This window comes from Polychytrium aggregatum (genome assembly GCF_025602895.1).
Source record: "Polychytrium aggregatum strain JEL109 chromosome Unknown BJ171scaffold_21, whole genome shotgun sequence".
Lineage (NCBI taxonomy): Eukaryota > Fungi > Chytridiomycota > Chytridiomycetes > Polychytriales > Polychytrium > Polychytrium aggregatum.
This window is the reverse complement of record NW_026516223.1, coordinates 568,799-595,833: the sequence shown is the minus strand read 5'-3', so window position 1 is coordinate 595,833 and position 27,035 is coordinate 568,799. Positions and strand designations below refer to the sequence as shown.

At 56.6% G+C, this 27,035-nt stretch overlaps 9 protein-coding genes across 9 annotated transcripts; 5 read left to right on the top strand and 4 right to left on the bottom strand.

The window, feature by feature from the left end:
• Nucleotides 1-839: 839 nt before the first annotated feature.
• On the bottom strand, nt 840-3,408 carry BJ171DRAFT_507645 (uncharacterized protein). The gene is made up of 7 exons (XM_053111242.1): nt 3,021-3,408; nt 2,707-2,759; nt 2,527-2,597; nt 2,293-2,365; nt 1,801-2,035; nt 1,437-1,445; nt 840-1,132 (listed from the first exon to the last, which is right to left on the bottom strand). The coding sequence occupies exons 1-7, from the start codon at nt 3,271-3,273 to the stop codon at nt 945-947; spliced, it is 882 nt and encodes a 293-aa protein (XP_052966187.1). The 5' UTR covers nt 3,274-3,408; the 3' UTR covers nt 840-944.
• Nucleotides 3,379-4,595, top strand: BJ171DRAFT_599635 (mitochondrial large subunit ribosomal protein-domain-containing protein). Its single transcript, XM_053114946.1, has 2 exons — nt 3,379-3,780; nt 4,098-4,595. Exons 1-2 carry the CDS (start codon nt 3,484-3,486, stop codon nt 4,227-4,229), a joined length of 429 nt encoding a protein of 142 aa, XP_052966186.1. The 5' UTR covers nt 3,379-3,483; the 3' UTR covers nt 4,230-4,595.
• Nucleotides 4,596-4,800: 205 nt separating this feature from the next.
• Nucleotides 4,801-11,649, top strand: BJ171DRAFT_622103 (Sec8 exocyst complex component-specific domain-containing protein; the record flags this gene model as incomplete). Its single annotated transcript, XM_053115443.1, has 26 exons — nt 4,801-5,064; nt 5,384-5,501; nt 5,583-5,645; nt 5,830-5,968; nt 6,095-6,263; nt 6,381-6,465; nt 6,694-6,744; nt 6,859-6,890; nt 6,985-7,154; nt 7,306-7,519; nt 7,664-7,697; nt 7,817-7,857; nt 7,997-8,110; nt 8,200-8,492; nt 8,621-8,736; nt 8,837-8,895; nt 9,002-9,140; nt 9,268-9,386; nt 9,489-9,527; nt 9,640-9,747; nt 9,918-10,025; nt 10,121-10,212; nt 10,305-10,419; nt 10,578-10,696; nt 10,829-11,036; nt 11,160-11,649. The coding sequence occupies 26 exons, from the start codon at nt 4,801-4,803 to the stop codon at nt 11,325-11,327; spliced, it is 3,177 nt and encodes a 1,058-aa protein (XP_052966185.1). The 3' UTR covers nt 11,328-11,649.
• On the bottom strand, nt 11,650-15,167 carry BJ171DRAFT_128753 (De-etiolated protein 1 Det1-domain-containing protein). The gene is made up of 11 exons (XM_053105625.1): nt 14,925-15,167; nt 14,519-14,707; nt 14,172-14,300; nt 13,889-14,017; nt 13,459-13,812; nt 13,273-13,352; nt 12,900-13,023; nt 12,526-12,785; nt 12,291-12,416; nt 12,059-12,184; nt 11,650-11,946 (listed from the first exon to the last, which is right to left on the bottom strand). The coding sequence occupies exons 1-11, from the start codon at nt 15,120-15,122 to the stop codon at nt 11,844-11,846; spliced, it is 1,818 nt and encodes a 605-aa protein (XP_052966184.1). The 5' UTR covers nt 15,123-15,167; the 3' UTR covers nt 11,650-11,843.
• Nucleotides 15,168-15,405: 238 nt separating this feature from the next.
• On the top strand, nt 15,406-16,465 carry BJ171DRAFT_599632 (uncharacterized protein). Its single transcript, XM_053114945.1, has 5 exons — nt 15,406-15,560; nt 15,698-15,762; nt 15,876-15,976; nt 16,063-16,159; nt 16,371-16,465. The coding sequence occupies exons 1-5, from the start codon at nt 15,468-15,470 to the stop codon at nt 16,435-16,437; spliced, it is 423 nt and encodes a 140-aa protein (XP_052966183.1). The 5' UTR covers nt 15,406-15,467; the 3' UTR covers nt 16,438-16,465.
• On the bottom strand, nt 16,292-20,638 carry BJ171DRAFT_622089 (uncharacterized protein; the record flags this gene model as incomplete). Its single annotated transcript, XM_053115442.1, has 8 exons — nt 16,292-17,472; nt 17,575-17,757; nt 17,902-18,657; nt 18,760-18,979; nt 19,137-19,238; nt 19,397-19,487; nt 19,665-20,151; nt 20,371-20,638. 8 exons carry the CDS (start codon nt 20,636-20,638, stop codon nt 16,625-16,627), a joined length of 2,955 nt encoding a protein of 984 aa, XP_052966182.1. The 3' UTR covers nt 16,292-16,624.
• A 726-nt stretch (nt 20,639-21,364) lies between these two features.
• On the top strand, nt 21,365-23,833 carry BJ171DRAFT_128721 (uncharacterized protein). The gene is made up of 5 exons (XM_053105624.1): nt 21,365-21,487; nt 21,722-21,868; nt 22,090-22,203; nt 22,324-22,389; nt 22,550-23,833. Exons 1-5 carry the CDS (start codon nt 21,469-21,471, stop codon nt 23,701-23,703), a joined length of 1,500 nt encoding a protein of 499 aa, XP_052966181.1. The 5' UTR covers nt 21,365-21,468; the 3' UTR covers nt 23,704-23,833.
• Nucleotides 23,833-24,649, top strand: BJ171DRAFT_128713 (uncharacterized protein). The gene has a single exon (XM_053105623.1). It carries the CDS (start codon nt 23,963-23,965, stop codon nt 24,452-24,454), a length of 492 nt encoding a protein of 163 aa, XP_052966180.1. The 5' UTR covers nt 23,833-23,962; the 3' UTR covers nt 24,455-24,649.
• BJ171DRAFT_507633 (Rhodanese-like domain-containing protein) lies at nt 24,277-26,587 on the bottom strand. Its single transcript, XM_053111241.1, has 5 exons — nt 26,475-26,587; nt 25,905-25,928; nt 25,526-25,668; nt 25,193-25,268; nt 24,277-24,962 (listed from the first exon to the last, which is right to left on the bottom strand). The coding sequence occupies exons 1-5, from the start codon at nt 26,523-26,525 to the stop codon at nt 24,759-24,761; spliced, it is 498 nt and encodes a 165-aa protein (XP_052966179.1). The 5' UTR covers nt 26,526-26,587; the 3' UTR covers nt 24,277-24,758.
• Between the last annotated feature and the right edge of the window lie 448 nt (nt 26,588-27,035).

Below are 27,035 nucleotides of genomic sequence, written 5' to 3'. Positions count from 1 at the left end.
GGACGACACACGAGCGCCGCCGGGCTGTGGACGAGCGATGCAGCAAAAGGATTGCAGTGGAGAAGGACAGCGACTTGGAGATGCCGAGGGGGGCATTGAGCAGCAGGACCGAGAGAGAGAGATCGCCGTCGAGCGATCGCCTCCTGGAGGCCAAAGAGCGCACCGGTCCAGCAGGCCACAACCAATCTCGACCAACGGCTGCTTGGCTGTTGGGCGAAATGGACTCGACGGCGACAAGACAAGGGCCCCGTGATGCGCACTTGGGCCCACGCTGCTCCTGAAGGCCGGCACTCGCTTCCGCAAGGCGGCTGGCAGCGGCCCATATCGGGATTCCATGGGCCACCCTGCGCAGGATCGCACCAGGACGCAAACAAACGCACCGTCGCAAGGAAGTGGAGGCCGAGTCGGCGGCGATGGTCGGCCTCGTCTCCGTTGCTTCGGATGCAAGACATGTCCCGATCGAGAGGGGCAGGGCATTTGCTGGGCCAGCCGCGCCGGTCTGGCCATCATGACCGGAACGACAGCCGCACCCGACGGTGGCATCGTGAACGTGCGTGCGGTCGACGGCGCTGTGCTGCTTTTGTCTGCGTGGTCGTCCTGCGGCTTGATCCGATCACCCCTCAAACTCACGCGCCCGTCTTTCCCTCCACCGACCGCCATCCATCCACTATCCACCGACCACCATCCACCGCCTTGCCATACTCGTACGCCGCGCCGTCCTGGCCGATCCAATTCACAAACCCTATCCGACCGCCGTTGCTTCGCCATCGCCCATTTCACACACATCACTGACCCATTCCAGACGACACATATATATATCTATACACCCGTATCCGCGCTTCCAGAGTCGCCGCCTCGATGCAGCCCAAAAGTATATTTACATCAACAGCAGCGTGGCTTGGTCAAGCAGGTGGATACCCACATCCGCCGCGCTGTCCCATGGCTCAATGGTCGGGCTGCTCCTCGCTGGATCCCTCGATTGGCAAGTTGAGGGGGATGCTCAGGGGATCCGCCGCCGACTTCTCCGGCCGGGCATTCGTGCGCTTCAGCGGCTTGGTCTCCACCCGTCCGCCGGCCATCTGGTAGTCCGAGATCTTCTGGGTGTAGATTGCCAGCTCGTTGTTGTAGGTGTCTGCGATTCCGACGCCGTCGCGGACAGATCGATTCGATCGGACCGTTGAGTTGTTTGGGCACATTCAGTTGATTGAACAGATTGAGTTGATTCGACCAAGTGGATCAGCAGAATAGGAGCGCGAGTTGGACCGCCGATTAGTGAGGCTGCACGGTTGGACATTGATGACACCAAACGACTCCATCGGGTTGACACCACCGGCCCGGTACGCAGGCTAGCACCGTTGTCGGTGGATATTCTCAGCGACTGCGATTCTGGCCCATCTGTTCTCCTGCTCCTCTATCCACAGCTCGAATCAACCTACCGATGTACTCTGAGCGCAGGCATTCCAAGTCAGTCCCGGATGATGTAGTTGCGGACATGATGTTGAATGGTATGCAAAATCAAGTCGAGACCACGGCCCGAGCAAGGGACATTGGGATGAGTCGCTGCCGCATGTCCTGCATTCGCATATCCACCAACCATCGCCTCGATCCTCGGTGGGGCGAGCCGAAGCTGCAACTTGGATATGGCAACGACCCGTGCAAACATTGCATCCTGCCCTTCACTCAGCATCAACGTCCTCAATATCAATCTCCTGTGGCGGTCCCTCCAAAAGCAGTCATTCTTATGCAGTGCATGCGGATGGGCATCCGAGCGGTGCGGTGCTTGCCAAGGGATGCACTTACTCTGACGTTCGTGATCGCTGAGAGTCTTCCACCGAGGCGAGAGCATCTTGGTTGTCTCGGGCCACGATACTTCACGCTGGAGCTCCTCGCGAAGTCTTGGTCGCTGGGCCTGGCACCACATCAGAAAAGCGTTTGCCGGACGCTTAGGCGCCTTAGGATCGGGCTTGACCTTCTTGGGCGCTGGGCCGCTCTTCTTGCGAGCCGGAGTGGCCGCCTGCTTTTGCTGAGCCTCGCGCTGTGTATCGATGTGCTGCAAGTCAGTGACTGCTCCCACCTATCCATCAGCACACTCTAGCATCAGTGCTGTCTGGTTTGTCCGCTTGGTCGCTGACAGCAGGTTTATCAATGGTCGGCTCGACAATTGCCCGGCTCATTGTATTCCGGCTGATCAATATTCGGCGGATCGCTGTCGACAGCAACTTGGACGTCTCTGCAGCCTTCTACACCGGACACTGTCTGCCACGACACATCCAGTATCGACGGCTTGCTCACCTCCGAGTCCGAGTTCGAGGTGCCGTCTGACCGCGATGCACCTTTGTTCCGATCCAGCTTATCGTACAGGTATCTATCGTTGGTTCATATGCCATAAGCGACCGCCGTCATCTGGTATGTTTCGAGTCCAGTGGCCAAGACACCAGGACAACTGCCCCATGTCGGACCCAAGTGCCATGCGGAGCGGCTCCTGATGACACGGCATGTCGGCTGGCTCAGCCGTTTCGACGATACCTTTTCTCAAACCGAAGCTTCTGGATGTTCTGCTTGGCCTTTTCCAGTCTCAGCAGCATGTGCTCGTTCCGCTTTCGATCGAGAGGGCGCGAGTTGCAGTCGTCAGCTCATACGATGGATCCTGTACTCGAGTGGCCTGCTGGATCGATGGACACTGGAGTACTTGATAGGCGCACATACCTCCTCAAGTTCGCCGACTTTCCGCTTCAGCATCTTGTACTTGCGTAACTTGTCTGCAGCAACAGAGACTCGAATGAGTGGCGAACGACCAGCTACAAGTGCAGTGCGATCGAGCCGGGTGCGGATACGACATCATCGCCCTTCCGATTCAGCAATCTTCATCGAGCCAGCCGGTCTGCCGTGCATCCTGATGCATTGTCGGGCATGTCGCCGCCGCCGCCGCCGCCGTCTCTCCGGCTCGATGGTCAGCCAGCACAGAGCCTTCACGGCGAGAGACATGGCCCGGCGGCAGGGCTGGTGGATGTGAGGCCCACCTTCGTCCATCAGGCCGGTGTTGACGCCCTCGAATGCGAGCTCGTTCTTGGGGTCGCTCATCATTGCTGCTCCAGATGGGGTCTGCGCCGGGCTCGGCCTCCGCTTTGCGTTTTTTTGGAATCCAGCCTCCCCCTCTCCCGCCGCCCTGTCTGGTCGATCCTCTTGTCGGGCTGTTGGCTGCTGTTTGCTGGCTCGGGAGCAACGCGGCCGATCGCAGCGGCTGGTTCGGCCGCGAATTCGAACCGCATTCATTGCGCACCGCTTTTTTTCTGCGTTTTCTCTGGTCCTTCGCCGTTGCGCATCTGCCCCAGACCCCGATCGACCGATCGACAGAGCCCCCCAACCCGGCCGACCGACCGACCGACCGACCGACCGACCGACTGTCCGATCGAGCCGAACACACATCCCGCCTCCCGACGATCCTGCTCTCGCCCAGCCCATATTCGTCCAGCCTCCAGCACCATGTCCTTTGCTCAGATTGCCCGCTCGTCACGACTGCCATCGGCATTCGCAGCCAAGTCAAATCCAGTCTCGATCCAGCAGCGGTTCATCACCCTGATCGACAAGCGAAAGAAGCCCAACGTCACCAAGACTATCGACGTCGTCCTGCCGAGCACCACCGAAGCGATCCCGAAGGAACAGCTGGCCTACAATGTCAAGCGCACCACCGTGGCCGGATGGCTGCCGGTCTATTCGGACTTTCGCAACAACCGCTCGCGGCACCTGACGCTGATCCGCAGAATCGAAGGCGATATTGAGGTACGGGCCGCATCCACCGTGCAAATCCAACCTGCATCCTGCGATCGAGCAGTCGGAACCCAGGACAGACAGACTCGGCGCCTGGCTCGGCGGACATGTATATGGCGATCGGGCTTGAGGCTACCATGCGGAACAAACCACAGGCTTGCTCCGCTGCGTATGCGCCCTCCGTCTGCTTGCCTGTCCTTCGCACAAGCCGTGCCCAGTCCTGCAAGCGGTTCAATTGAGCGATTGGTCAGTCTATTCCCGCGATTGAGGCCCTCTCGCTGACTCTCCCGCGGTCTCTCTCCTCTCCGACTCTGCCCGTGCTTCTGCAGCGGCTTGCAAAGGATCTGGAACAGATCATCCCTCCCCAGAACATTGTCGTCAACCCGCTCACCCATAGCATTCGGCTGAAAGGCAACTATGTCAACCAAATCCGGGACTGGCTGACTGCTCGGGGCTTTTGAATATCCTTCGAAAGCATCACTGGCATCGCGAAAGAGTCCTCCATCGCGGCAGTGCGAACGGCTGCGGTCTGTTCTTGGAGAAGCATCTTGTCTGATGTCCTCGACGTCCCCTCCCCCATCTTCACAGTGCTTGGCGCCCCGTCGCCCCAACAGAGAGAGTGCTTGATTGGGTTGACCACGATGAAATTGTCGGGCCTCTTGGCCTTCTCGCCCGGAGCTGGCGTGCAGAGGAGTGTCTCCTCATCGACACCCGGCTTGGCTTGCCTTGGCTTGGGTTGACTCGGCCCCCCCCCCTCCATTCCTTCCATTCGCATATTCGCTCGCACTTCCTCCAAACCAATATATAGCAATTGTTCACGCTCCCGGCTCTTCGCGCTTTCAAGTACTGCCCGGTTTACCTGCAATTTGATTTGCGCTTTGCCTGCCTCCTCTCGGAACCGTCTGGCACTCACCGTCCACCACCATCGCACCCATAATCATTTGTGCCTCCATCCGCACCACTCAAACTTCTTCATCTCCTTCAGCCAGCAAAACCTCCGCAACCGTCGAAACAGACCCAACACCCACACCCATGTTCGGCGGCAATCGACCTAGTGGAAAGATCGCAAACTCTCGCAGCCCAAACCTCGACGTGCGAGGCTCGCAGGGCGTCAGGGGAGAGCGATTCCGAAGCAACTCGAGCGGGCCGGCGAGTGCGATCGCGTTGTCCTATGGCAGCGACTTGATGGATCGCGAGTCCGACGGTGACGATGAGCAAAACAACACCCTACCGCCCATCGTTAAAGGCGTCATGAGTGAAATCGAAATGTCGTGGAGCTTCATGACGGAAGACGACGTGGGTATCATCTCGGCAGCGACAGGAAGGGGATTGTCTCTGGGCAGGGCACAGGCGCCATGAAGCACATCCTGCTCTTGCAGGCCGCCAACTGCATCGCGTCGGCCGTGCTGCATGCTGTTTTGGCAGGGCGATGATCGCATCGTGTGCGGTAAATCGCGACGGGTTCCGAGGCCAATTTCACCATTCCTTTCATCGCCCATCCTTGTGTCTGCAACCCGATCCGTGTGCTGAGGCAGGAGGCGGAAGGGCTGCTTTATAACTGCCATCCATGTTCATTGCTGACCGTTTCTCACGACATCTTGCTGGGCGTCGTCAGTTCAACCCAGTGCCCCACTCACTGTCGCTGCTGGACTCGAGCACCCTGGGCAAGAACTACAAGGCCTTCACCGAGATCTACGGCAAGCTAGAGTCAGCCATGGACGTGCTCGTGAACGGTAAGTCCAGCCCTGGCCATCGGCTACCCAGCCAACCCAGTGATGCTCACGGCCGTTTATCTGACCAACGGGCTCTGACAGACTATCACCAAGCCTTCAACTCGGCCATCCAGGCCTTCAGCGGAGTTGTAGACCATATCTCAGGTGGGTGCCACATTGTCGACGGGTCAATGGTGCCTCGTATCGTCTGTTCGCCATAACTTGAGCAAGCGACACAGACTGCCGTGCCGATACTCTGGCCGTTATCGCAGCGATCCCGTCTCGGACCTTCTCGATTTCAATACAAATGGTATCTTGTATCTCCTCCCCTTCACTGCCACAACCACAGACTCGCAGCGACGAACCAGGCTTGTCCGACAGAATCTGGAGCAGTGTCGCGAGCTACTCCAGTGCAAGCGCTTCGATCTGCTCCACCTCTTTTTGAAGAGCCTCCAATACAAGGAGATGTCCCGGCTCCTGGATGTCATGTACGAATCCTCTTCTTGATAGCCCAAATAAGCTGTAAACAGCACGTTTACTTGTCCTGCCTCCCAAGCCCAACACACACCAAGTTCATCATGACTCTAACTGCGTGCTCCCGCGCTTGACCACAGCGACGACCTCCAAAAGACGCCATCGGTGATCGAGAGTCTCATATCGCGCAAGTTATACCTCGCCGCCGTCCGCACGCTCATGGCGGCCCTCAAGACCGCCAACGGAACTGAGTGTCGGGAGATTGGTGGCTTGGAACAAACCCGAGAGAACCTCATCGAAATCCAAAGCGTGCGTATCACCATGCGACAGTAACCGCCGGCTCCATTGTTCCAGCCTTGCGGTGAGACTCGTGCGTCCTTACTCATCACCCACGTGTCGTACCATCAAACGATCAATCCTCTTCAGAAAATCCACGAAACACTCATCGAGGAGCTGCATAACCATCTCTATCTCAAGAGTCCCTTCAGCCTCGAGCGCTTGGGGAAACAGGGTCTGTATCTACTGCATCGCCGAGCGATATCCACGAAGATCGATGGCGGAAAGTATGAAGCGTCATCAACTGACAGATTTCCCCGTCTCCTGACACTTGCTACGATGATACAAATGTCATTTATCCATTCGACACTCGACACTCGACACTCGACACTCGACACTCGACACTCGACACTCGACACTCGACACTCGACACTCGGCACTGGTGCTTGGGTCTGAATGAAAGGTTCCAACGATAACCTGGCTGTCAAGGAGAGCAGAAAATTTGCCAGCAAAGGTACAGAGAGAATGTACTTCAGCCTGGACACTTGGATAAGCACTTGTTGCACAGAGCTAGATCTACCAGATGCTTATTTCATACGACCACCATCCAAAACTCTGGGAAACCCAGCCTCGGATGACCAAGGGGATGAAACGTCTGCGGTGAGCATACCAAACCGAAATCGAAGGGGCTCCGGTAATAAGGGAATGGTGCACTGGGACAGCAGCTAACATCCACTGATGCTCTCGGTGGCAGGATGACGATTCGGTTGATCCAGAAACCGATTCAAACATTTACATGGCGTCCTTGATCGAGGGACTCTTCCATCTCGGGAAGCTTGCAGATTCGAGTGACATGATCAAGGAGCGTATGTCCATCGAGTTGTACTATCTGGTCGAGAGGACCTTGCAAGAAACGAGTCAGCAGTAAGTCGCCGTGGGCTCTGCAGCACACCTTTTCCAGTCCTCTGTTTGAAAGGACAGTGTTTTCTGTGACGTCGGCGTTTGGAATGCACCATTGGGCTGAACCAGGATTTAGTCCGGCCGCCGATACTCATCTGATTGTGTCATTCGGCAGGGCCACCCAGACAGCCTTCAAGTCAGGCTCGTCCAGAGCTGCCCCTGGCCTCGAAACCACCACTTCCTCGCTGATGCTGCCCGATTTGTTCGGCAGTCCGTCCAAGGAGGAGTCTGGGCTGTTGGTTGAGTTTTTGAGCGACCTGTACAAGAAACTGCAGTGTGTCCTCGAGGGTCACGCCTTTGTGGTTTCGGTGGTGCAGCAGATCTCAAAGGTGATGATCAAGCCTTGACCATGCTTCCTTGCTCAAGTTGTTGTGAGTGGATGACGTCTTGGAAGAACGGATCGGCGAGAGGCTATACACTCGTTCGCGATGCTGACTTTTTGCTTGACCCGCCTCTCTCGGCTGCAATTGCAGGAGAACCCACAGTCAGGGAATCTGAGCGACCAGTGTAAGTGACGAGGCCAGAGGACCATCACCACAGGGTGCTTCTTCGGCCATTGTTGCGATGGGTTCCAACAAACTGAGCCACCATTGGCGATGTGATTTTTGTGCTCGGGTCAAATGTAGGGTACATGATGAAGGATGTTGTGGTAGCCGTCGAGAGCGAGGTAGGCAACATGAGACGGCTCAAGTACCTCGGCGACACTTTCAGATTGAACTACTTGAGCAGCCCAGTCGCATGAGCCTTGGCCTCTCGCTGCATGGTCTGGCATCGTCGGCCATGCCTAACTGACTGCTGCTTCTTAGGTCAAGACCCTTATCTCGGACTACATCACCACGTCCAAGCGTGTGGCTGTCGAGAGCAACGATCTCAACCAAATCCTGCGAGAGCGGCGCCCGAAGAAGCAGGGAGTGAGCAAGGTATTGTTCCAGCCAAGTGCCTTTGTGCTCCACTCGAGTGCGCGACGTGCCTAACAACCCATCATCCTGCCATTTGCTATGGTCGCCAGAATCTATACCATCTTGCTGGCCTGGTTCCGTCAGATGATATCTTGGCGCTATATCACAAAATGGAGGCCCAGTCCCAAAACACCTCTGGCGGTCTCGATACAAACTTTGGCGTCGACACCAGCGAGCACGACCAGATGACGGCCCTTGGCATTGGCATAGTCGACAAATACGCCCATGTCATTGCCACAGGTCATCGGATGCTCGTCCACCAGCCGGATGCATACAACATCCTGGCCGTATTTGGACCCACGTGCGAGTTCATCATCAACGTCGAGGGCTCGCCCAAGCTCAGGTGCATATGCCTGTTTGCCTTGAAATGACAGCGCGCTCTGCTACGTGTTTTGCACTTCTCTGTGTGCGTCATGCGCACGCTCACACAACAACTGATTGCCATTCCCTCACATCTTGGATCGGCGAAAGCGTGTTCAAATGCAAGTTTTCGGGATTCATACCGTTTATGGACGACTTTATCATGGAAGACTTTATGCCGCAGATCGAACAGCGTGTGTTGGACTATTACAATCAATACGTCAACGGTAGGCAGATCCTCTGAGTTCCTGTGTCATCAAGATAGTCTCCTCATTGATCCAGCCAGGCAGCACTCGCCATTGACTCGCCAGATCACTGCGGCCACAGGATCGGATGCCTTCCAGACAGAGTATTGTTGCGAGCTCTCCGGCTACCCGTTGCTCAAGGTGAGTCCCTGTAGCCCAACATTCTTATGACTTGAATGAGCCAACGCTGTTGAATCGCGAGAGCCTAATCCATCAATGCGGCTGCTGCTGCTGGCACTGCTACCAGAGCGGAATCGCCTTGGTGGTGCTGATCCACGAGATGTGTCGCAGTCTCCTTGAGCTGCCAGTACACCAGGACGAGTTTGTGAAGATGATAGAGATTTTGATTATTCGATATTACGAAAAGTGCTGCGGGCGCTTCCGTGGTAGGCACTACTTCGCCATATCTGAGCTTGGCTGGAGCCGTTAGCTCGCACGTGCGGTTGCAAGTGCAGATGCGGCAATCATCTCTGTCGCTGCTGGTGGTTTGCTGACACTCTGTGCGCATCGCAGGAATCATGTCGCAGGACGGCGTCGCCTTGGACCGCCCAACCGAGATTCTGACTGCCAACTGGGCACAGCATGAGGACCTGGTGCATATTCTCATTCAAAACACATATTTCTTGAAAGGGGTACGTATCTCTCTCAATCACCAGCACGCTTTCGCCTGCCGCGTGCCGAATTATGAGAGCCCATCCGGACCTGACCAGCCCACCCGCACCATATCGACTCAGCCCGTCAACAAAGATGTCAACGAAAAGCTTGGACAAATGGTACGATGTCACGGCCCAAGGCTCCAGTCTCGGTGTCATCCTGGCCACCGCGATCGAGCAGAATATTTGCACCCTTCGTTCACTAACAGTCACTTGACGAATGATACAACAGGAAATCATCCTGGAGCAGCAGCTCAAGTCCGAACGGTCGCTGTACCAACCAGAGCTGATCTTTGATCTCAGAAAGATTCAGTCGATCGCCCATCTTCATCACAGCACGGTATGGGGCGGTGGACCATGCACAACTCAGCCGCGAGGGTTGCGATGATTGGTCATCGACTCGACTCTGCAGCGCCTTTCTATTGTGTGATCGCGCTCCTTCCTAGCCACGGCATCGATCGTGCCCTCGCGTGAGTCGCCTGCGATCGACTAACCAATCGTCATATCCAGGAATGGCTTCTGTCACAGATCATTCAACTGCGTATCCGAAGCGAGGCTGTCCCCCAGCCATCGCCTCTCGCGAAGGATAGTTTGGCCAGTCAAGAGGATTTGGGAGAGGTACCTGTGGCAATATGAAATGAGCGGGCTTCATAAAGGGCACGACTAACGATACATGCTGTGCGCTTGTTTGTTTGCTTCGTCGGCCCCATCAGGATTCCATCAACTGGTCGCTCGACAGTCTCCCTGCTATGATCGTGGAGGAAGAGAGATCAACCATCTTGCCTCTGACGCCCGACATGATCACGTTAGTGGTGCCCCATTGCCCTTTCTTTGCATGCTCCACGACCACGCACGGGTGCACATTAAAACTCACCTGCATTGACTCGGCCGCCCCAGTCGCACAAACGATATACTCGATAGCTTCCAGAACCTCTCGGAGGTGTCTCTGTTCTCGCTGAGGATCGAAGTGCGGCTCCACTGCATGTACTATCTCGACCTTGCCTTCCGAGAGGTGAGCACCGCAGCCGATACAGTTAACGGCGCATTTACTGGGTGCTGGTCGAGCCAGGCATTTGTCACCTGGAGAGAGACAGTATCTAAGGCAGCTGAGATGAGGTAATTCACCTCCGTGCTCATCCGTCATGACAACGAATACCACACACTCTCTAGGGAAGCTATGTGCTGGACAGCCCACCAGCCGGACCTGACGGCTACATCGGAATGCTAAACAACGACATGGCCCTGATGGAGGAGTGCCTCCTCTCGACGTTGATGCCCCGACGGATGAAGTATGCCTGTCCGCAGCCGTGCACTCGTTGCAGTATCGAGCACTGGTTGCGCAGAGCGCAGGATCTCCTACTCACAGCCTCCCTCCCTCCCTCCTTCCCTTCCTTCGCTCGATCGCAACCTGTGTGGGCCAGATTCGTCTTTGACGGCATTGCTGCCTTGATCACGCACTTGCTCTGCAACAGCGTTCGTTACATCCGCCGCATCAACGACTATGGCGCCGACAAGTTGATCAAAAATTATCGATCGCTCCAGCAAAACATCAACAACATAAGCTCGGTCGAGGAGAAGAGCCTTGACCGTGCCGGCCACTACTTCAAGCTTCTCCAGATGAGCCCAGAGGTATGTGGCCTATGCGCAATGTCTGCTGGACGAGAGACTGCACTCATGCTGGTTGATCACGGGCACGTCCGTTGGGCACTGTTCATGTCGGTTGACTCGGTACATTGCCCTTGACGCTATCAGGAGCTTATCGAGTCACTCAAGGATGCTCCGTTCAAATTCTCGTTCGACGAATACCGAGTGATCATCGATCTCAAGTATGCCGATGGCTTGGTGGACGAGACCTTGCCCGAGAGGAAAACGTACAACGAAGTGCTCGCCAAGCTCAAGGCCTGGTTTGTCAAGCACTGATGCGCGCAGACCATGAACTGCAGCGACCTCAGACTTAGGCTCTGATCTCAGGCTTTGGCTCGGAGCTGTAGCAAAGGCACGGCGTTGATAGATGGACATTCCGCAAGGCATCAAGCGCGGCGGCGCCATGAACCGATTTCCATCGGGGAAGTCTGATCTGAGCAGGAACGATCGCGCTGGCGCTGACCTAGATTGAGCCAGCGGCCGGTAATCGCGGCACAGATTCGAGAACGGCACAAGAAAGAGGTGTCTGATTTTGATTTCAAAAAGAAGCGCATTACATGCAGAGTCTATCGGATGCGCAATGCGCCATTTGTTTTGTTGTCAGTTTTGTTTTTTGTCGCCGTGGCTGTTTCGACGCGATTTGGGGATGCGGTGCAGGTGAGGGACGTGATGTGTGCAGTGGAGACGTGATTTTGCAGGCAGCCATTGACTTGAGCAGGACGCTGCCCGATGTGGCTCGATTCGGCGGCCAGGAAGCTCGGCAAGTACAGCGACAGCTGGCTTGCCCTGCGCTCAGGCACGCAGATGCACACTAACAACCGGTGGCTGTCCGGCGCACTGAACGATAGCGAAAAACAGCGGATCTGTAGGATGGAACACATAGGATACATATCGTCTGCGCAACAACGAGACGCCAGTGAGTTGCAATCGCAGCCGAGCAGCACGGACACCAAGCCATATCACTCTGTGGAACCATGCAGAGCGGTGGACGGGCCATGGACACCCACTTTGAGTTGCGCGGCGGAGGAGCATATCCATGCGGATTGGATTGGATGTCGAGATCAAACTTGTACTTGAGCGACCCCGTTTCCCGATCGTAAAACTTGATTGGAATGTCCACACACTGGCGTATCCTATCAGCAACGAGACGAGTAAATACACCCAGCGCTAGTCCGTGAGACCTCAGTAGGGCAGCAGCTTCGCTTCAGCACAGCTGGCGAGGGGCGTGCAAATGCTCACTTTTCGGTGTTGGTGATGGCCTTCTCATCGTAGCTGAAAATGGAGTGGTCAAAGTACGGACTCGGCGTAGTGCACTGTGCAGTAACAGGAAGCGCCTGGAGGACCCGTCGATTTGCTTGGATCATTCTGGCGGGCACAGATGTGGGTTAGCAGACAGATCGTCTCCGTGGATGCTCCAGCGGTACGGCACCACAATCATCATGGGAGTGCCGCCCAACGGCGCTGCGATACTTACCCGCCGTTGCGCGCCTTGCGGATCGAGTGGATTTGCTTCCGCAGCGCATCGCGTGCGTACTCGTTGTTGGAGGGGTTGGTTATGAACGAGTGGGGAGTGGTCCGCAGCGGCAGCGCCGACGATGACGATTGAAGGCAGTTCCATTTCTCATACATCGAGAGCAGCTCCTCCGAGTTGCTTTCATACACGCCGATGATATGGGTCGTCTCGAGGGAGTAGATGGCAAAAAAAGAGGTATGGAATGACGCCGAGTCTGAACTCTATCGTCAGCCAAGCCGATAGCGATTCCATCGTGGTGAATTGGCGAGGTCCGAGTCTGAAGGAGTGCTGGCGAGGGCGGCGCAATCGTGTAGCATCATGCGATCTGGCCTTACCCGACCGGTGACGTGCTCCAGGCTTCCAAACTTGATCAAAATGTGTCTGTCATCGAGGAACTGCATCCTCCACATGGCGAGAGATGCAAAGTGCTGGAAGGACATGTAGTAGTGGCGCATTATGCTGCGTCCACAATGATACACACAGCCACGGAGATTCAGCACGATTTGCGATTATGTTCTGGTCGCGTCGCACTCATTGCTCCCGCTGCTATCATTGCTATCATTGCTATCATTGCTATCATTGCTATCATTGGCATGATCGCTCGTGAGCTACTCTTTCGACCAACTTGCGCCACAGTCGCTAGGTGGCCGGCGGCGCACCACCGTTTGTCCCAGCATGACCCATGTCAGCACAGCAATCGACACCCACCGAGGGCTCTTGGAGGACACGGCCCGCCGGAACAAATACGCCATCAGTCGGTGCTTGATTCCGCTCAAAGGCATATGGCTCTGTTCACGAACGAGGTCAGTCAAGTTACAGCATTCCATGTTCCCACAGGGCACGAGCACTTTCCCCGCATTTGTTTCTCGCTAGCCGCCAATACGTATGACTCACCGACTCGCCGTCCGAGATCTGCGGATCCATGGCTGCAAAAGTCTGGCTCCAAATGCGACTGAGGATATTGAAGCGAGACGGATCTGAAGCCGACGATACAGGGACTTGATGCAGGTTGGGGTCAAATGCATCGCCGTGATAGCGTCCTCCCCGCGAGAACTGGACCGGAGGCGGCTGCGTCACGGGCGAGGAGCCACCCGAATCCAGCAGGTAGTCCAGGCTATGTGCGCTCTCGCTCTCGTACTGCTTGCGCTGGAATTTTTCCTCGGCATCCCAGTGTTTTTGGAGATGCAGCTCGTCGTCCTCGGAGTTCAGCCAGCCAATCGTCCGGACATCGATGAACTTGCCCGATGGCTGGAGGGAGAGACGTCAGCGACGGCTAAGGCTGCATGGATATGCTGTCAACCAAACGATATCACCGGACGCCTACCGTTATGTGCACGATATAAATGGACTGATGTGGGACCGATACAATGCCCAAGAGATTCCCGTTGAGATGTACACCCGAATGGTTCTGCAGATAGATGTGGTCATCCTTATAGATACGGCGATCGGTAATCTGGAGTGCAAGCAAAAGCAGGCAAGTCAGCGACCGACAGATAAAGCATCGAGGCGTGCTTTCAGGTTGCTTTGGTGATGCTGGGAGCCCAAAGGAACACAGCCATCCGCCATCGATATCCACGATTCAGTCCTGCATCGGCACGATCTACTACCTCGCCTGTTTTGATGCAGATGATCCAGAAGGTGACATTGTCAAGGGCTTGCATTCCGCGCATGGAGTTTGGGAATCGCCGCTGGCGGTCGTGGATGGTATTGCTCGACACCGTTGAGGCGACAATCATCTGCAGCCCGGCCCAGGCCAGACCGAACCAACCCAGCCCAGCCCGGCGCCGTCCCAAAAGGCCGGACCCCAGTTGCCAGATGCAATCAGACAAGGGCCGTTAGTTTGAGGGATCGCAGGCCTCCTCGGCTGGATAAGTGGACGAGGCCCAGCCCAGCCCCAGTTTGGGATACTCGTCGTATATCGTGCACTGAATGAATCTGGAAGCAGGAGTCTTACGTATTTGTGATCTGCAGAGAACAGACAGAACTCCTTGCAGATCGACTCGGGCCCGTTGGTGAGATGCACTTCGTATTCGAGCGAAAAGAGGGTGTCGAAGACGTTGCGGGCATCGACGGTGAGGCTGTTGACGCTCGGGCCGAGGTATTTGTATACCTGTACAGAGCACCGGGTATAGAAAACGAGATGCTTGTGGGCGGAAACGGTCGACCCGGCGATTGCGCATTGGTGTTAAAGGCACTGGTGATGGTGATGGTGCCCGGCATCGTCCGGACGTGGGATGCAGCGCCATCCTGACAGGGACAGGGCTGCCCGGAGCGATTGCATTCGGGCACGCAGAGAACGACAAGCAGATCGACAGGGACGCAGGGCGAGTCAGCGCAGCATCGAGGCTGGGTCAGCCCACCTGTCCGTCGGGTGTGAATTTCCGAAAGTGGCCCTGGGGATAGACGATGTTGTGCAGGGTGTGGTTCGGCACGATCGACAGATAGGCCTTGCGCTCCCGATGCAGATGGGTACCGGGGCGCTGCCCACCAAGCTCTCGCTCTCGCAGCAGCCGGGAGATGTTGGGGCTCGGCGAGTCCATCCGAGTAGTCCGTTCCATGTCTGCTCGATGCTGGGCAAGTTGGGTTTGTGCCGCACCTGGCTGGCCGGCCGACAGAAAGGGAGCGGTGGAACTTGCGAGCGCTGCATTGGCCAGCCACAGCGCGGCCTGCGGATCGAGTGCGCACTCGAATGCACGGCGCCCCGGCTTGATCCGGAAAGCGCGCCGCAGCCGCACGTGCCGGTCCATGAGCGCCTTGTGCTGTGCTGCCCATGGACCTGCGGGTGTCGCCTTGCTGGATCGCCCTGCCCTCCCCCGGTGCGTCCCCTTCGCCCCGTTCCCTCTGGCTTTTACCGCCTCTGAAACCCAGACACCTGAACGCTCTCCCGCTGCGGTTGTGCGGAAATGGGATACACCACATCGGACATCATCATCCCGGCGCGATTTCTGACACTCGCCACCAATCTGATGACCTCCATCGTCGTCTTCCAGACCAAGGTGCGACTGAAACGACGAGGCTCGCGTTGTTCGTATCGCTCGCCCCCAGTGTCGCCCTTGAGCTGCCATGCATTTGGTTGCGCTGGCTCGCCTGTGCACTGCAACTCAAGTCCATTCGACGCGTGCTCTCTCGGCAGGACGGAAATATCCTGTCGGCACTTCCGCTCAACGACAGCTCGCTCTATGGCAGCTTTAACCAGTCGTGAGTGCATTCGGTTGCTTCGCACTATGGGTGTAGTGCTTCCCATCATCGAACGCATGTGCTTCATACCAGCAATGTTGCCACCATTCCACCCTGACCGGCTCTCCTGGCAGTTTGACGACGGCAATTGTGCTGTCGTGGATCTGTTTCGCCATCCAGCTCGGGGGGCTCTTTTCAGGACTCACCATGTTTCGACGGCGATCCAACCTTGTCCGTGAGTTTCTCTGCACCGATTTGCTCACAGCCGCGAGCCTCTCGAGTCACTTCGCGGGATCGCTGACCAGTGCCATGGCCATATAGATGTGCTGGCGAGCACCTTTTGCACTGTCTTTCTGTCCTATTTTGTCACCGAAGCTTGGCACTACATGGTGTACTGGTACATTTTTGCCATTTTTATGTGAGTATACGCTTGCCTGAGCTGGCTGCCCGACCGCGGCATATCCTCTTGATATGGCGGCTCGCTGCTGCTGGACTCTCTCCAGTTCGAGAACCGAACGGCATCGTACGCTGAGGCTACGCTCGGTCCTATCTCTGACACCCGTTTTCATCCCATGTCGTCCCAAACGGTTGACAATTCCCGGACTCGGGATCTTGACCACCGCTCCCAGGTTATTTCCGACCCTGATGGAGCTGGCACTCATAGGACGGATTCTGCTCCTGAAACTCGACAACTAATCTGTAAATGCGACAGTATGAGAAACACGAGGCTTATAATTCTTGACGCAGCTGATGCGGCGGCTCTTGTGGCAGCTTTTGATCTATGTGGTACTCGAAGACAGGGCTAGCGGCGGCTCAAAACCGTGCGCTAGAGCGAGAAATCTGTGTTGTATGGCGTCTGAATCAAACTCCTTCCCAGAAACCTTCAAAATCCATCCTCGTCCTCGCCAAACGATATTTCATCGTTTGAGTAATCGAGATCGTCGCTTTGATTGCTGTTGTTCTCGTCATCAGTATTGCCAGCACCAAAGTTCTCAGAGTAGTCTGACTCTGGCTCGGCTTTGGGCGACTTCTTGGGTTGTTCAACCCAGCTAGAGACAGTCTCCGGAGCGGCAACGGATCGATGAGCCGCGGGATCATGTGAATCAATCTTCGGAATACTGTCCTTGTGGATTTCGTCGACAGCGGTGAGGAAGGTGGGCTTGGGCAAGGATGGAGCCGTCTTCGAATTGGCTTCCTGATGCTGTTGTCCGTCTGTACCGCCACTGTCGGCTGCCTTGACAGCACCTCGGCCAGCGACGAGCAGATCTGGGGTGCATGTTACCTTGCGCGGTGTGGATGTGGGTCCCTCATCCAGCGGCAGATCCTCCACGTCCTCCTCGGCAAAGTCGTCGTCCTCAACGCTCGCGTCATCATCGTAAATGAGCGAGCTCAGCGTGGATTGAACATGGGATTTGTCGGATATGCTGCTTTCAGTGGCACCAGTGGTCTTGGTTGGATCCAGGAGACTGCCGGGACGAAGCTGAGGAAGCTGGTGAGGGAGTGCCTGAGGAAGCTGGTGAGGGAGTGCCTGAGGAAGTGCCTGAGGGAGTGCTTGTGGAAGCCCGTGCCGAGAAACAGGCAGAAGATCCTTGACGTGCTTATCGATTGGATCAGACTCAGCCCCACTTCTTTCTTCTCGAACATTCAGGGCGCCGGAATCTTTCAATGCCGCAGCATTGACGAACGTATCTATCTCGGCCCCAGTTTTGGCTTGGCTCCGACCCTCGGGAGCTGTGGTAGATGTGGCAACGGGAGGAACGTTGTCGACGGGATTCCTATCCACAGAAGCACTGCTCGTTTGTGGAGCGGAACGATGACCATCGCCACGCTCACGGTCGTCGTCACTGCCATCATGGTACCGCATGTCGGAGATGGAATCCGAGATCAACTCGTCGATCTCATCGTGTATACCAACAACCGAGTCGTGGTCTACTTTTGCATCTGAATTGTGGGCCGATGCGAGGGATATTGGCTTGAGCGAAGGGAGTGCACCAAGAAGCGAAGACTTTGCTCCACCTAGCGATGGAAGCACCCCCAAAAGCGGCTTTGCGGGATTCTTCGCAGGGGACGCTTCTACTGGCGCAATGGAGTCATTTATGTTGCTGGATTCAGCTTGCCCTTGCTTTGATGTGGTCTCCAGTCCCGTTTGCCCCTCTCTACTGTGGGATTTCGTCTGTGGATTGGTTGTTCGCTCAGCCTGCGCAGACATTAGAGACACTCCGTCAGGCATCGAGGGCATCGAGGGCATCGGGATTTCACCGAGTTTTGGTGATATCGAAGGAGCCTTGGCAAGTGTGGCGTGCGATACCACATCTCTGGAATCTGGAGTGGCAGTCGTCTTTGCTGGCTCGGGCGACGCGCTGATGTTCAGGGTTTGCAGAGTGGTGTTTGGACTGGGGTCATTTGTGTGCAAGTGCTCGGGGCGGACGGAGCCAAGCGTTGTCTCGGATACATGAGTCTTGATGGACTCGACTTTGGTGCTGAAGAACTCATCCTCGTCCTCGTCACCGCCGAGGCCATTTTCAAAATCCTCGTCGATATCCTCCTCGATCAGTTCACCAGCTTGCTCCTTGACTGGCTGCTGAACGGACTGCGCCTGGATGGATGTCATTGCTTTTGGAGCTGGCTGTACTGCCACGAACGAGGGAATCACTCTTTCCGAGGGATGGGAAAGATCAGTCAGAGTGCGCTGCGGCTCAACGGAAGACCCGGGCACCTGCGACGCTGTCTGTGACGACTCAGGTATCCGGCGCGATGGCTCGGGTGCTCTGTGCGATGACTCGGAGGTTGTATGAGAGAGGTCGGATGATCGACCGATGGGATGCGAGTCCAGCTCCTCGTCGTCGAGCATGCCCAAAACAGCGTCCAGGTCTGCCGAGAACTCGTCGTCGGGCTTGTCGGCCTTTCCCGGCAACACTGAGTCTCGCGGCTGAGAAACAGAATGCATCGGTGAGCTCGAGCTCGTTGGTGAGCTGGATATTGAGGACGTGGCTAACTCGCTGGTTCTTGAGGACCGACCAGAAAGCGCCGGCATGGTGAGAGGTGGTAGATCTCGCAGAGTCGAAAACTTCTCTGATACTATCGGAGCGAACGCTGGGTGATCGCCAGACTTTTCAACTTTGGACGGCAATTGTGCGGTCACGATGCCGGTCAGAGCTGTGTGAGAGCCATCGTCATGCTGGAGTGATTGGAGTTTTGGGGAGTTTGTCTCGAGTCCTGTTATAACCGGACTGGCAGGCTGAGGTAAAACAAGGTGGCAACGATGCAATCAGAGCACAGGTGCCCATCGGCCAGAGCGGACGGGGCACATATGTCAGGAAGTTAGTCACTGTTTTCTGACGGCGGTGGATCACTACACAATCAATTGAAAGAGCCTCTCCGCTGCATTAGCATACTTTGGCAATATCCTGTGGTGACTTTTGTGTATCACCATCTATCTCGCTGTCAGCTTGGTCCGAATCCCAGTCGTTATCTTCCTCTGGCGTGCCGAAATCCACCTGGTCAAAACAATCACAATCACAGTTAAAATCGCAATCAAAAGCACAGCCAACGATCAATCGGCAGCCGAACTATAACTCTCGATCGAATGCAAACACACGTCGCGCAAGCGCATTATGCAAGCAATGGTTTTCGTCGCTGATTCCCTTGCCTTGACTTCGTACTTGAAGCCAGGGTCGCCTGGACGGATGGCGTTTTTGTTGAAGTCGACATCCATGGTAGCCTTGTACTGTGAGAGAGTGTCATTACTTTGAAGGGGGGGGGACGTTCCATCAAAGGCAGTTTGGTGTCAAACAGTTGCTTTGTGTCGGATGGAGCGACACAAAGCAGTGTTGGAGGTGCCCGGAGTGGTGTTCAGCGAGCGAGTGCTAGTGCTCGAGCAGATGCATGCTGGACTGCAATTAGGATTAGCACAAATGCCATACTCAAGTTTGTTCAAATCCAGATGATCATCGACGAATCTCATGTAAGTCTCCGCGGGAGTGCCACCGGAGCCACTGTGGTCATTCGAGTCTGGTGGGAACGAGCCAAGATGTTCGGTTGCTACTGTTATCCTGGTCTCGGGCGGTTCTCCAAGATCAGAAACTGGCGTCTTGGATCGCGAATCCGAGAGGATAGACTCGAAATCGTCGTCGGAGTATTCACCGCGATCGCCTTTAACCGATAGTTCTTTGTGCTGGCTCAGGCCCCCAGATGCTGTCGGCGGCTGAAGCAGCGACTTTGAGCTGGGCTGCATGGATCTCTCCTTCAGTCCCGGAAGCGATCCAATCGATGTCTTGTCGAAGGCTGAGGGCACATTCGGAATCTGTGACGGAAAGACGGTGGGGGTGCTGTAGAGCTGGCTGTCATCTTCGTATTTGAAGAGATGGATTTGAGTCTGCAAGGGAGCAGGAAGCTTCATATTGGCGCGTACTGATTCGATGGTGGGTTCGTGGGTCTCTGGAAATGATTTCAGCTTCCTGAGGAGACGCTCGATCTGAATGACGAGGAGGCTCCGTCAGGGATGTGTTGGGGGGACTCACTACCACTATCCTCGTGATATGAAATGGCAGGGGGGGGGGCGCTTCGCCAGATGGACCATGAGCGGCTGCTGGGGAGGGGTAGTCATGGGAGAACGAGTCTCCGTTTTACATGCCTGAGTATCCTTGACCCGTCCCAGGAAGAGGGCGTGCCGCGATTTGAGTCTGGAGATAATGCTGTCGATACCGACATCGGCCTGGCTGAGATCGCGCAGCGGCATCTTCCGGAGACGCGACTTGTTGGTTCGGATATCGTCGTAGATGAGGAACAGGGCTGGATGCCGCAGATCGCGCCCAACCGCGATTCGGCGAGGAAGAACGGAACCTCCGCCGGAGCCGATGCGAATCGATCCCTGTGGAGATGGCGATGCAGAGGCCATGGCGCGAGTCGATACGGCTCGAAGGACGACGTGATGGAGGAAGGGCGCATTAGAGCAGGCCTCCATCCGTCGAGGGGTTGCCGCACAGCACAGCACCCAATCACGCCGCGGATGCGAATGGCCGTCTGCATCCGTTTCCGGGCAGTCTCAGCTGCGGGCCTGCAGCAGGCCGTGCATTGAATCGAGCAGTGCATCGAGCAGTGCCTCGAGCAGTGCATCGAGCAGTGCATCGAGCCATGCGCTGCCTGGGTCTGATCCTGAGCCAGGTGTCCCAGGCAAGGTCCCCTGCGCCACGCATCCCACGCTCGCGCAGTCATGCGACCGGCAGCGTGTGGCAGGTGCGACGCTGACACGTCCGCGGACGACACCGCTTGCCAGAAAATTTGACTCCTGCCTCAGGAACTGTGTCGCGACCTGTGCGCGTCTGTGCGAGTCTGTGCGCGTCGGTAGCTTGTCTGGCTGCATTGCCACTGCGAGCAGCGGCTCGGTTGTATCCGCACACAAACACCACGCCGCCCCGTTCTGGCTGCTGTGGCTGCTGTCCCTGCGCTGTGCCGCGTCCTTGTTTCCGCGTTCTCCTTGGTGGGTGTGGTGGGACAGGCGTCCAAATCCGTCGCAGCTTGTTGTCTCCACAGTGCCTGTCGATAGCGACTTGGTCCTTGCTGAGGCTGTGTTTGCGTTGTGTCTGCCGTCGCCCCTCGCCTCGGCCCTCCTTCGGTTCGCTCTTGGGTCTTCTGTTCTGGCCCGGTGCCGGCGCAAGTGCCTCTCCCCCCTCATCCAGCTTCCAAACCTTGGAATCGCCTGGGCCACCCCCCCGCAGAGCCGTCGCCATGTCCGCCCTCACCTCAGGTTGGTCTCGTCGCCATGCGCTGTCTGCTGCCCATCGTCTTTCTTCTTGATCCAGCGCCGCGGCATCCCATCACTGGCTCGCCTGCCGATCCGGTTGCGTTGGGACTTTAGGCCTCAGGTCCCGGTCGGGGCCTGCTTCCTTGCTTCGTCCATGTTCCCGATGGGCTTGCCCATGGTCCCATGTCTCTCCGTAGCGACGAATCTGACACGCTGGATATGCTTCTCTCGACACAGCATGCTCGGCGATCCCCTCAAAATCGCCAGACACTTGCATGGCCAACGGGAGCTGCAAGTTCTGTCTGGCTCCCCTGACCAGCGCCAACACCTTCCAGGCCGGCTGTGTAGATCAGACCCAGGGCGCTTGCTCCGGCCTGTCGTCACGTACGTATCCACCAGCGTCGTCTGTTGCCAGTGTGGTGGTTCTGGAGGCGCTGCCTTCCAAATTAGCACGACTACCGCATGCTGATTCGCCCTCTCCCACGATCGATCCAATCAACATGCCAACGCCTCCTGGCCGGACCATGCGATATACCTTCTATCCGAACCAACCTCTCAATCGACAACGACAAACTCGAACTCTGTGGTGGTCGCCGGCCGTGCAGCCCTCGGCTCGAATAACGCTCTCGTTGTCAGCCAGTGCGGCGCCGATGGCAGCTCGTGCATCCAGTTCTCCAACTCGTCGTCGTCGTGCTCGTTCGCGGTTGGATGCACCCCCTGTGAGTACGACTTTCATGAAGTCTGTTCGCCCTTGAGCAGGTCGCATCTGCTGGCCGGGTCTCCTCATCGCTGGATCAAGGAACTTACTCTTTGCTGGCTTCATGCACATTTCCTTCCAGCCTCCGGTCCTGTGTGCTACCTCTGCAACCTCGACTGTCAAAACTCGCTGATCCAGTACTGCGCCAGTAAGTACCATCGAGCTCCACTTTCAGGGGCCGCATACGGTGCAGTCACTCTGGATAGGGTCGCGATCGGGGCGGCTAAGCTTGCCGTCGCCGGATTCTCGGCCCTGGCGCTGCTTTTGATATGACCGCTCATACGCCGCCCATCCCCGTCCCGATCCAGCCTCAAGCACAATCCAGAAAAGCGGAGGCTCGTCCAACAGCATGCAGTCCACCTCGGTTCTGCTGACAATCGTGCTGCCGGCCTGCCTCGGTGTCCTGGTGATTGTCGGCGCCGTCGTGGGCTGGATGTTGACCAGAAAGACGCGACAGACCAACCTCCAAAAGAACCGCCGCAAATCGGTCATTTCGATGCTCTCCCAGAAGGCCGCCGCCTTCCGCCGGCAAAGCACCTTCAATGCCCACCATCAAAGCTCCCGACAGAGCGGTGTGCGCTTGTCCAACTTCCCACAGCCACCGGCGGCACGCCAAGGCGGCTCGGTTCAGCGACCCGATAGCGAGCGGATGCGTGGCCCCGAAGACAACGCCTTCCGATCCTATGCCAGCATAGCCGGCGATGCCAACGCGCAGGCCAAGGCGCCTACGGCCAAGCGCTACAACCCCGAAGCCAACCCAAACAGACCCATGTCACAGCTCTTTGGCAAGAAGGAGGGCCGGATGTCGACCAACACCTTCCTGAGCAATCTGCGCAAGCACACGCACGAAGGCGACGACGAAGAGCGTGCCATCGATGCCGATATCGAACCCGTCCCCCGTATCCCAACCCTGCACCGCCAGCAGCCGCCCATGTCCACGATCCGAGAAGGCCCTGGACCCAGCAAGGCTTCTGTGACGGAAATGTCGATGCTCTCCAGTTCGCCGCGCGGAGAGAATGTCTTTTCGGACCGCAACGCCGTTTCGGTCCGGCGCGAGCCCTCCGTGGTCTCGAACAGCAGCAGCTCGTCGCGGTCGGGTCTCGTTGCTGGCGCCGGGGCACCACAGCCCTCGAGCACCTTCCCTCGCCAGCTGCCCGGTGCCGTTGTCAATGCACAGCCAGCGACTCGGCAAAACTCGGCGCCGGCGCCCGCGTATCGGGGTGGCAACAACGTGCGGCCCATCAACACGGCAGCGGGCGGATCACAGTCCCCAGCTCAGTCCCCAGCACAACAGCGACGCCCCGCTCCGGGTACAAGCCCATCCAGCCCGCAGATCCAGCAGTCGCCACAGCAGCGACCCTTGGCCCGCAACCCGAGCAATGGCGGCCTGCGGAAACCGGTGCAAGTCGCCAAGGTCGTCCACACCGCCAGGATCGAAAATGCCAGCGGCGGTCCAAAGTAGAGTTCAAATGACTCCCACGCGCATAGCTTTGTGCCCTCGACCACCCCGAATCGAGCTTTGCTCCCGCTTTGCCCGTACATATCCGCCAGATTGATACATGTCCTCGCGTTATCGATCCCCAACCATCCGTGCGATTCTCCGCGCTGTCCTGCCACCTCGCCCGGTCGCTGATTGACACCACCTTTATCTTCGTTGGCCTGGTTCACCCTCACCTTTCTCCCTCTGCCTTCTTCTCTGCTCACTCTTTCGCTCTCCATCGATGTCGTTATCGTTTCTCTATGCTTTGTCTATGGATTTATGTGTCTCTCTTTGTCCTTCATTCGCCATTCGAGCGGAAACTGTATCCCGATGTCTGACAACCTGTATCTGTGGCTGCCCAGGCCGGGTCCAGTTCTCCGACATTTTCAGCTGCGTCCTCGTCAATCACACATCCAGCCCAAGCGTGCCCCGTCGCGAATCATACGAGCCAGACGACGGGCATGTGTGGGAAGGCAAATGCAAAGCGGTGTCGAGGCAGCGGATCAGGTCATGTCTATGCCGGCAAGACTGTGCCCATTGTTTCCTTTGCCACACAAAAAAAAAAAGCGCTCATAAACTGAAAATACATGTACACTTCTCGTGGCTCATCAATACCGAAACCCCCGACCAGCCGGGCAGGTCTGTGCAGACCATGGGAGGGCTCGGGTCATGCAGCTACACGGGCCTGGAGACTCTGCCAGCTATCGCTCATACCCATTCCGAGGGAAGATGATCTGGCAAAGGCCGTAATCGCGTTTGTTAAGCTTCCACCATATCGCAGGCCATCCTCTCGCCCGGAAGGAGGGGCAAGCTTCTCGTGTGTGCTATTAGGCTAGGCCGATCAAGAAGATTGGCCAGAGATATGCAGCAACATCAACAATAAAAAAAAAAAGGGCAGGGAGTTGGGAGGAGAACGAGACGAGAAAGGGGAGGCGATGGGATGGTCCCGATGGATGGAAGTAACGCTGGCTAGAGCGTGGATGGCGTGGGGATAAGGCAGCGAGCGAGGGGCGGGAAAGATTGAGGTGGATGGCCGTCTAGTACTTCTCAACACGGTCGGCAAAGGTCGAGGCGTTGATGCGGACCCGGTTGCCAGCCTTCTTCCACTCGGCGATGCCACCCTTCAGGCTGCGAACGTTCTTGTAGCCCAAGTTCTGCAGAGACTCGGCGGCCAGGAGGGATCGGTTGCCACTGGCGCAGTACACGACGATGGGCTCCTGCTGGTCGGGGACAATGGACTCCTGTGACGGCATGAACGGCAGCCCGGAATATTGGATCCGAGGCAATGCCCACTGGGTGAGTAGCTGCTCATACTTATACGTCCGATCGAGTTTGCAGAGCAGAAGGGTGTAGAGGAGCCTCGCAAACTGAGCCGGAAAGAGATCAAGCCAACACATAATCACGCAAATCTATGCAGCCCAGTTGCAGCAACGAACATTGCATCACAGCCCGTGACGGCATAAGAACCTACAATGTCTCTCTCCAGGCAGCCACGTCCGGTGTAGATGGCGTTGGGAATGTGCTCGACGTTCCACTCGTAAGGCTCACTAGCAATGGTGTTGGTCGGGCGAAAGTAGAAAAAAGCAGGGACGTCAAGAGAGATTGGGTGAAAGGGTCAACATGCCGTTGAAGCACATGGATTTCGGCGCGGTTGCAGGCTGACGAAAGAGCCATCATCGGCATTGGCCAGGCGTAGCATGATGAGGAGCGAATTGCGCATCGATTGGAGATGCTGCAGTTCAAGTCAACCCGAACGTCGACTGGGAAGCAGTACAGCGCTCGCGATTGCGGTGGTTGTGCGTACCGGACATCAAGAAGGTGAACCGAGACGCCGTGGTGAGGATCGGCCTTCTTGAGCTCGGCGTTGACCTCGCTGACAGAGACCTCCTTGACATTCACGCGGACACGCTCAAGGTAATCCTTGAAGTAGCCAGCTGAGATAGCAGACTGGGTTGACGAAAGATATATCGAGGTCGGACCGAGGGTAGCATAACCAGAGCGAGATACGAGGCCATAGTCATAAACCAAAGAGCAACAACGGTTAACATCAATCTCCGGATAAAGGGGCAGCACCCCGATCGGAGCTGAGTAGATCCACTGCGAGGCAACGATGCAGATCACCGTTCGTTTGGATAAGTCGGTTCGGGATTCGCCAGCAAAACCAGCATTAGATAGACACATACGCTGGAGAACGCGTGGCGCTGGACCTAGGTGCCGATGCCACGGATACGATCGCCAGTTCAAGGTTCGGTGCAAGACCGGATGCGGTCCCAGGTGTCGAACGGTGTCGATGATTCGATTCGATTCGATTCGATTCGATTCGATTCGATTATTGATTCACAGTTTGCCGATATAAGCATTGGAGAGCACATGATGTGATCCAGACGAGATGAGGGACAGGACGAAGGGGTTTGGGAAGGACAACAAGAAATAAGCATCAGCATTGCGAACGGTGAGCAATGTGCACATCCGCATCGCCAGTAGGGATGGCGAGGATTGCCAAAGGTTCCTTCGGAGGTGATCCGATGGTCTGGAACAGCATCCCGAACGGCTCCGATGGCTTCGATCTTTATCGGAGAGACTACCCGAGGTTCGGGATATGCGATATTGGCACCAGCGCGATTCTACAGTCCCATTCATCCATCAATCCTTTCGTCCCTTCCCCTCGCGTTGCTTCATGGGCACATCGTCGCTCGGGCCTTCCAAGACACTGCGAACAAGCACGAGAAGAAGCATTCGCTGTATCCATTTACATTATTGACAGCGCAGCGACGGGCCAGGGAAGATCGGGCGAGGGCGAACATGGTGTCGGTGTCGGTGTCGATGCGGGAGGGAGCGGGCCTGGCGATTCGAGACGAGAGGAAGCGAGGACAGGACGAGGGGGCGTGTGCGGGCGCACCAAAATGGTGCTGGCAAATTTTCGCTGGGCAGCGGCAGGACGAAATGAAATTCATTAGCACTGCGACACGTGATGTGCGTAGTGGGGCTGGGGCTGGGGCTGGGGCTGGGGTGCGTGTGTGGTACAGACTCGGCAAGGCAGCCGCACAGAACGACAGGAACAGCACAACGACGAGCTCTCGAGATTGGTTCTGGTTGATGCGATGCGATGCTTAGATGTGCGCGAAGGACAAGTTTATGATCTTATTGGTGGCACTGGGGAACAGCAAGTGAGCAAGACGAAGAGGGGGGGGGTAACTCAATTCACGTTGGAGATGGGGTGGAAAGGCACAAACGTTATCCAAACGAGCGAGTGCCATTCGAGGAGTGCGCCAGGCAGTTTTGGGGGATCGAGCAGCTGTCCAGTCAACCCACAA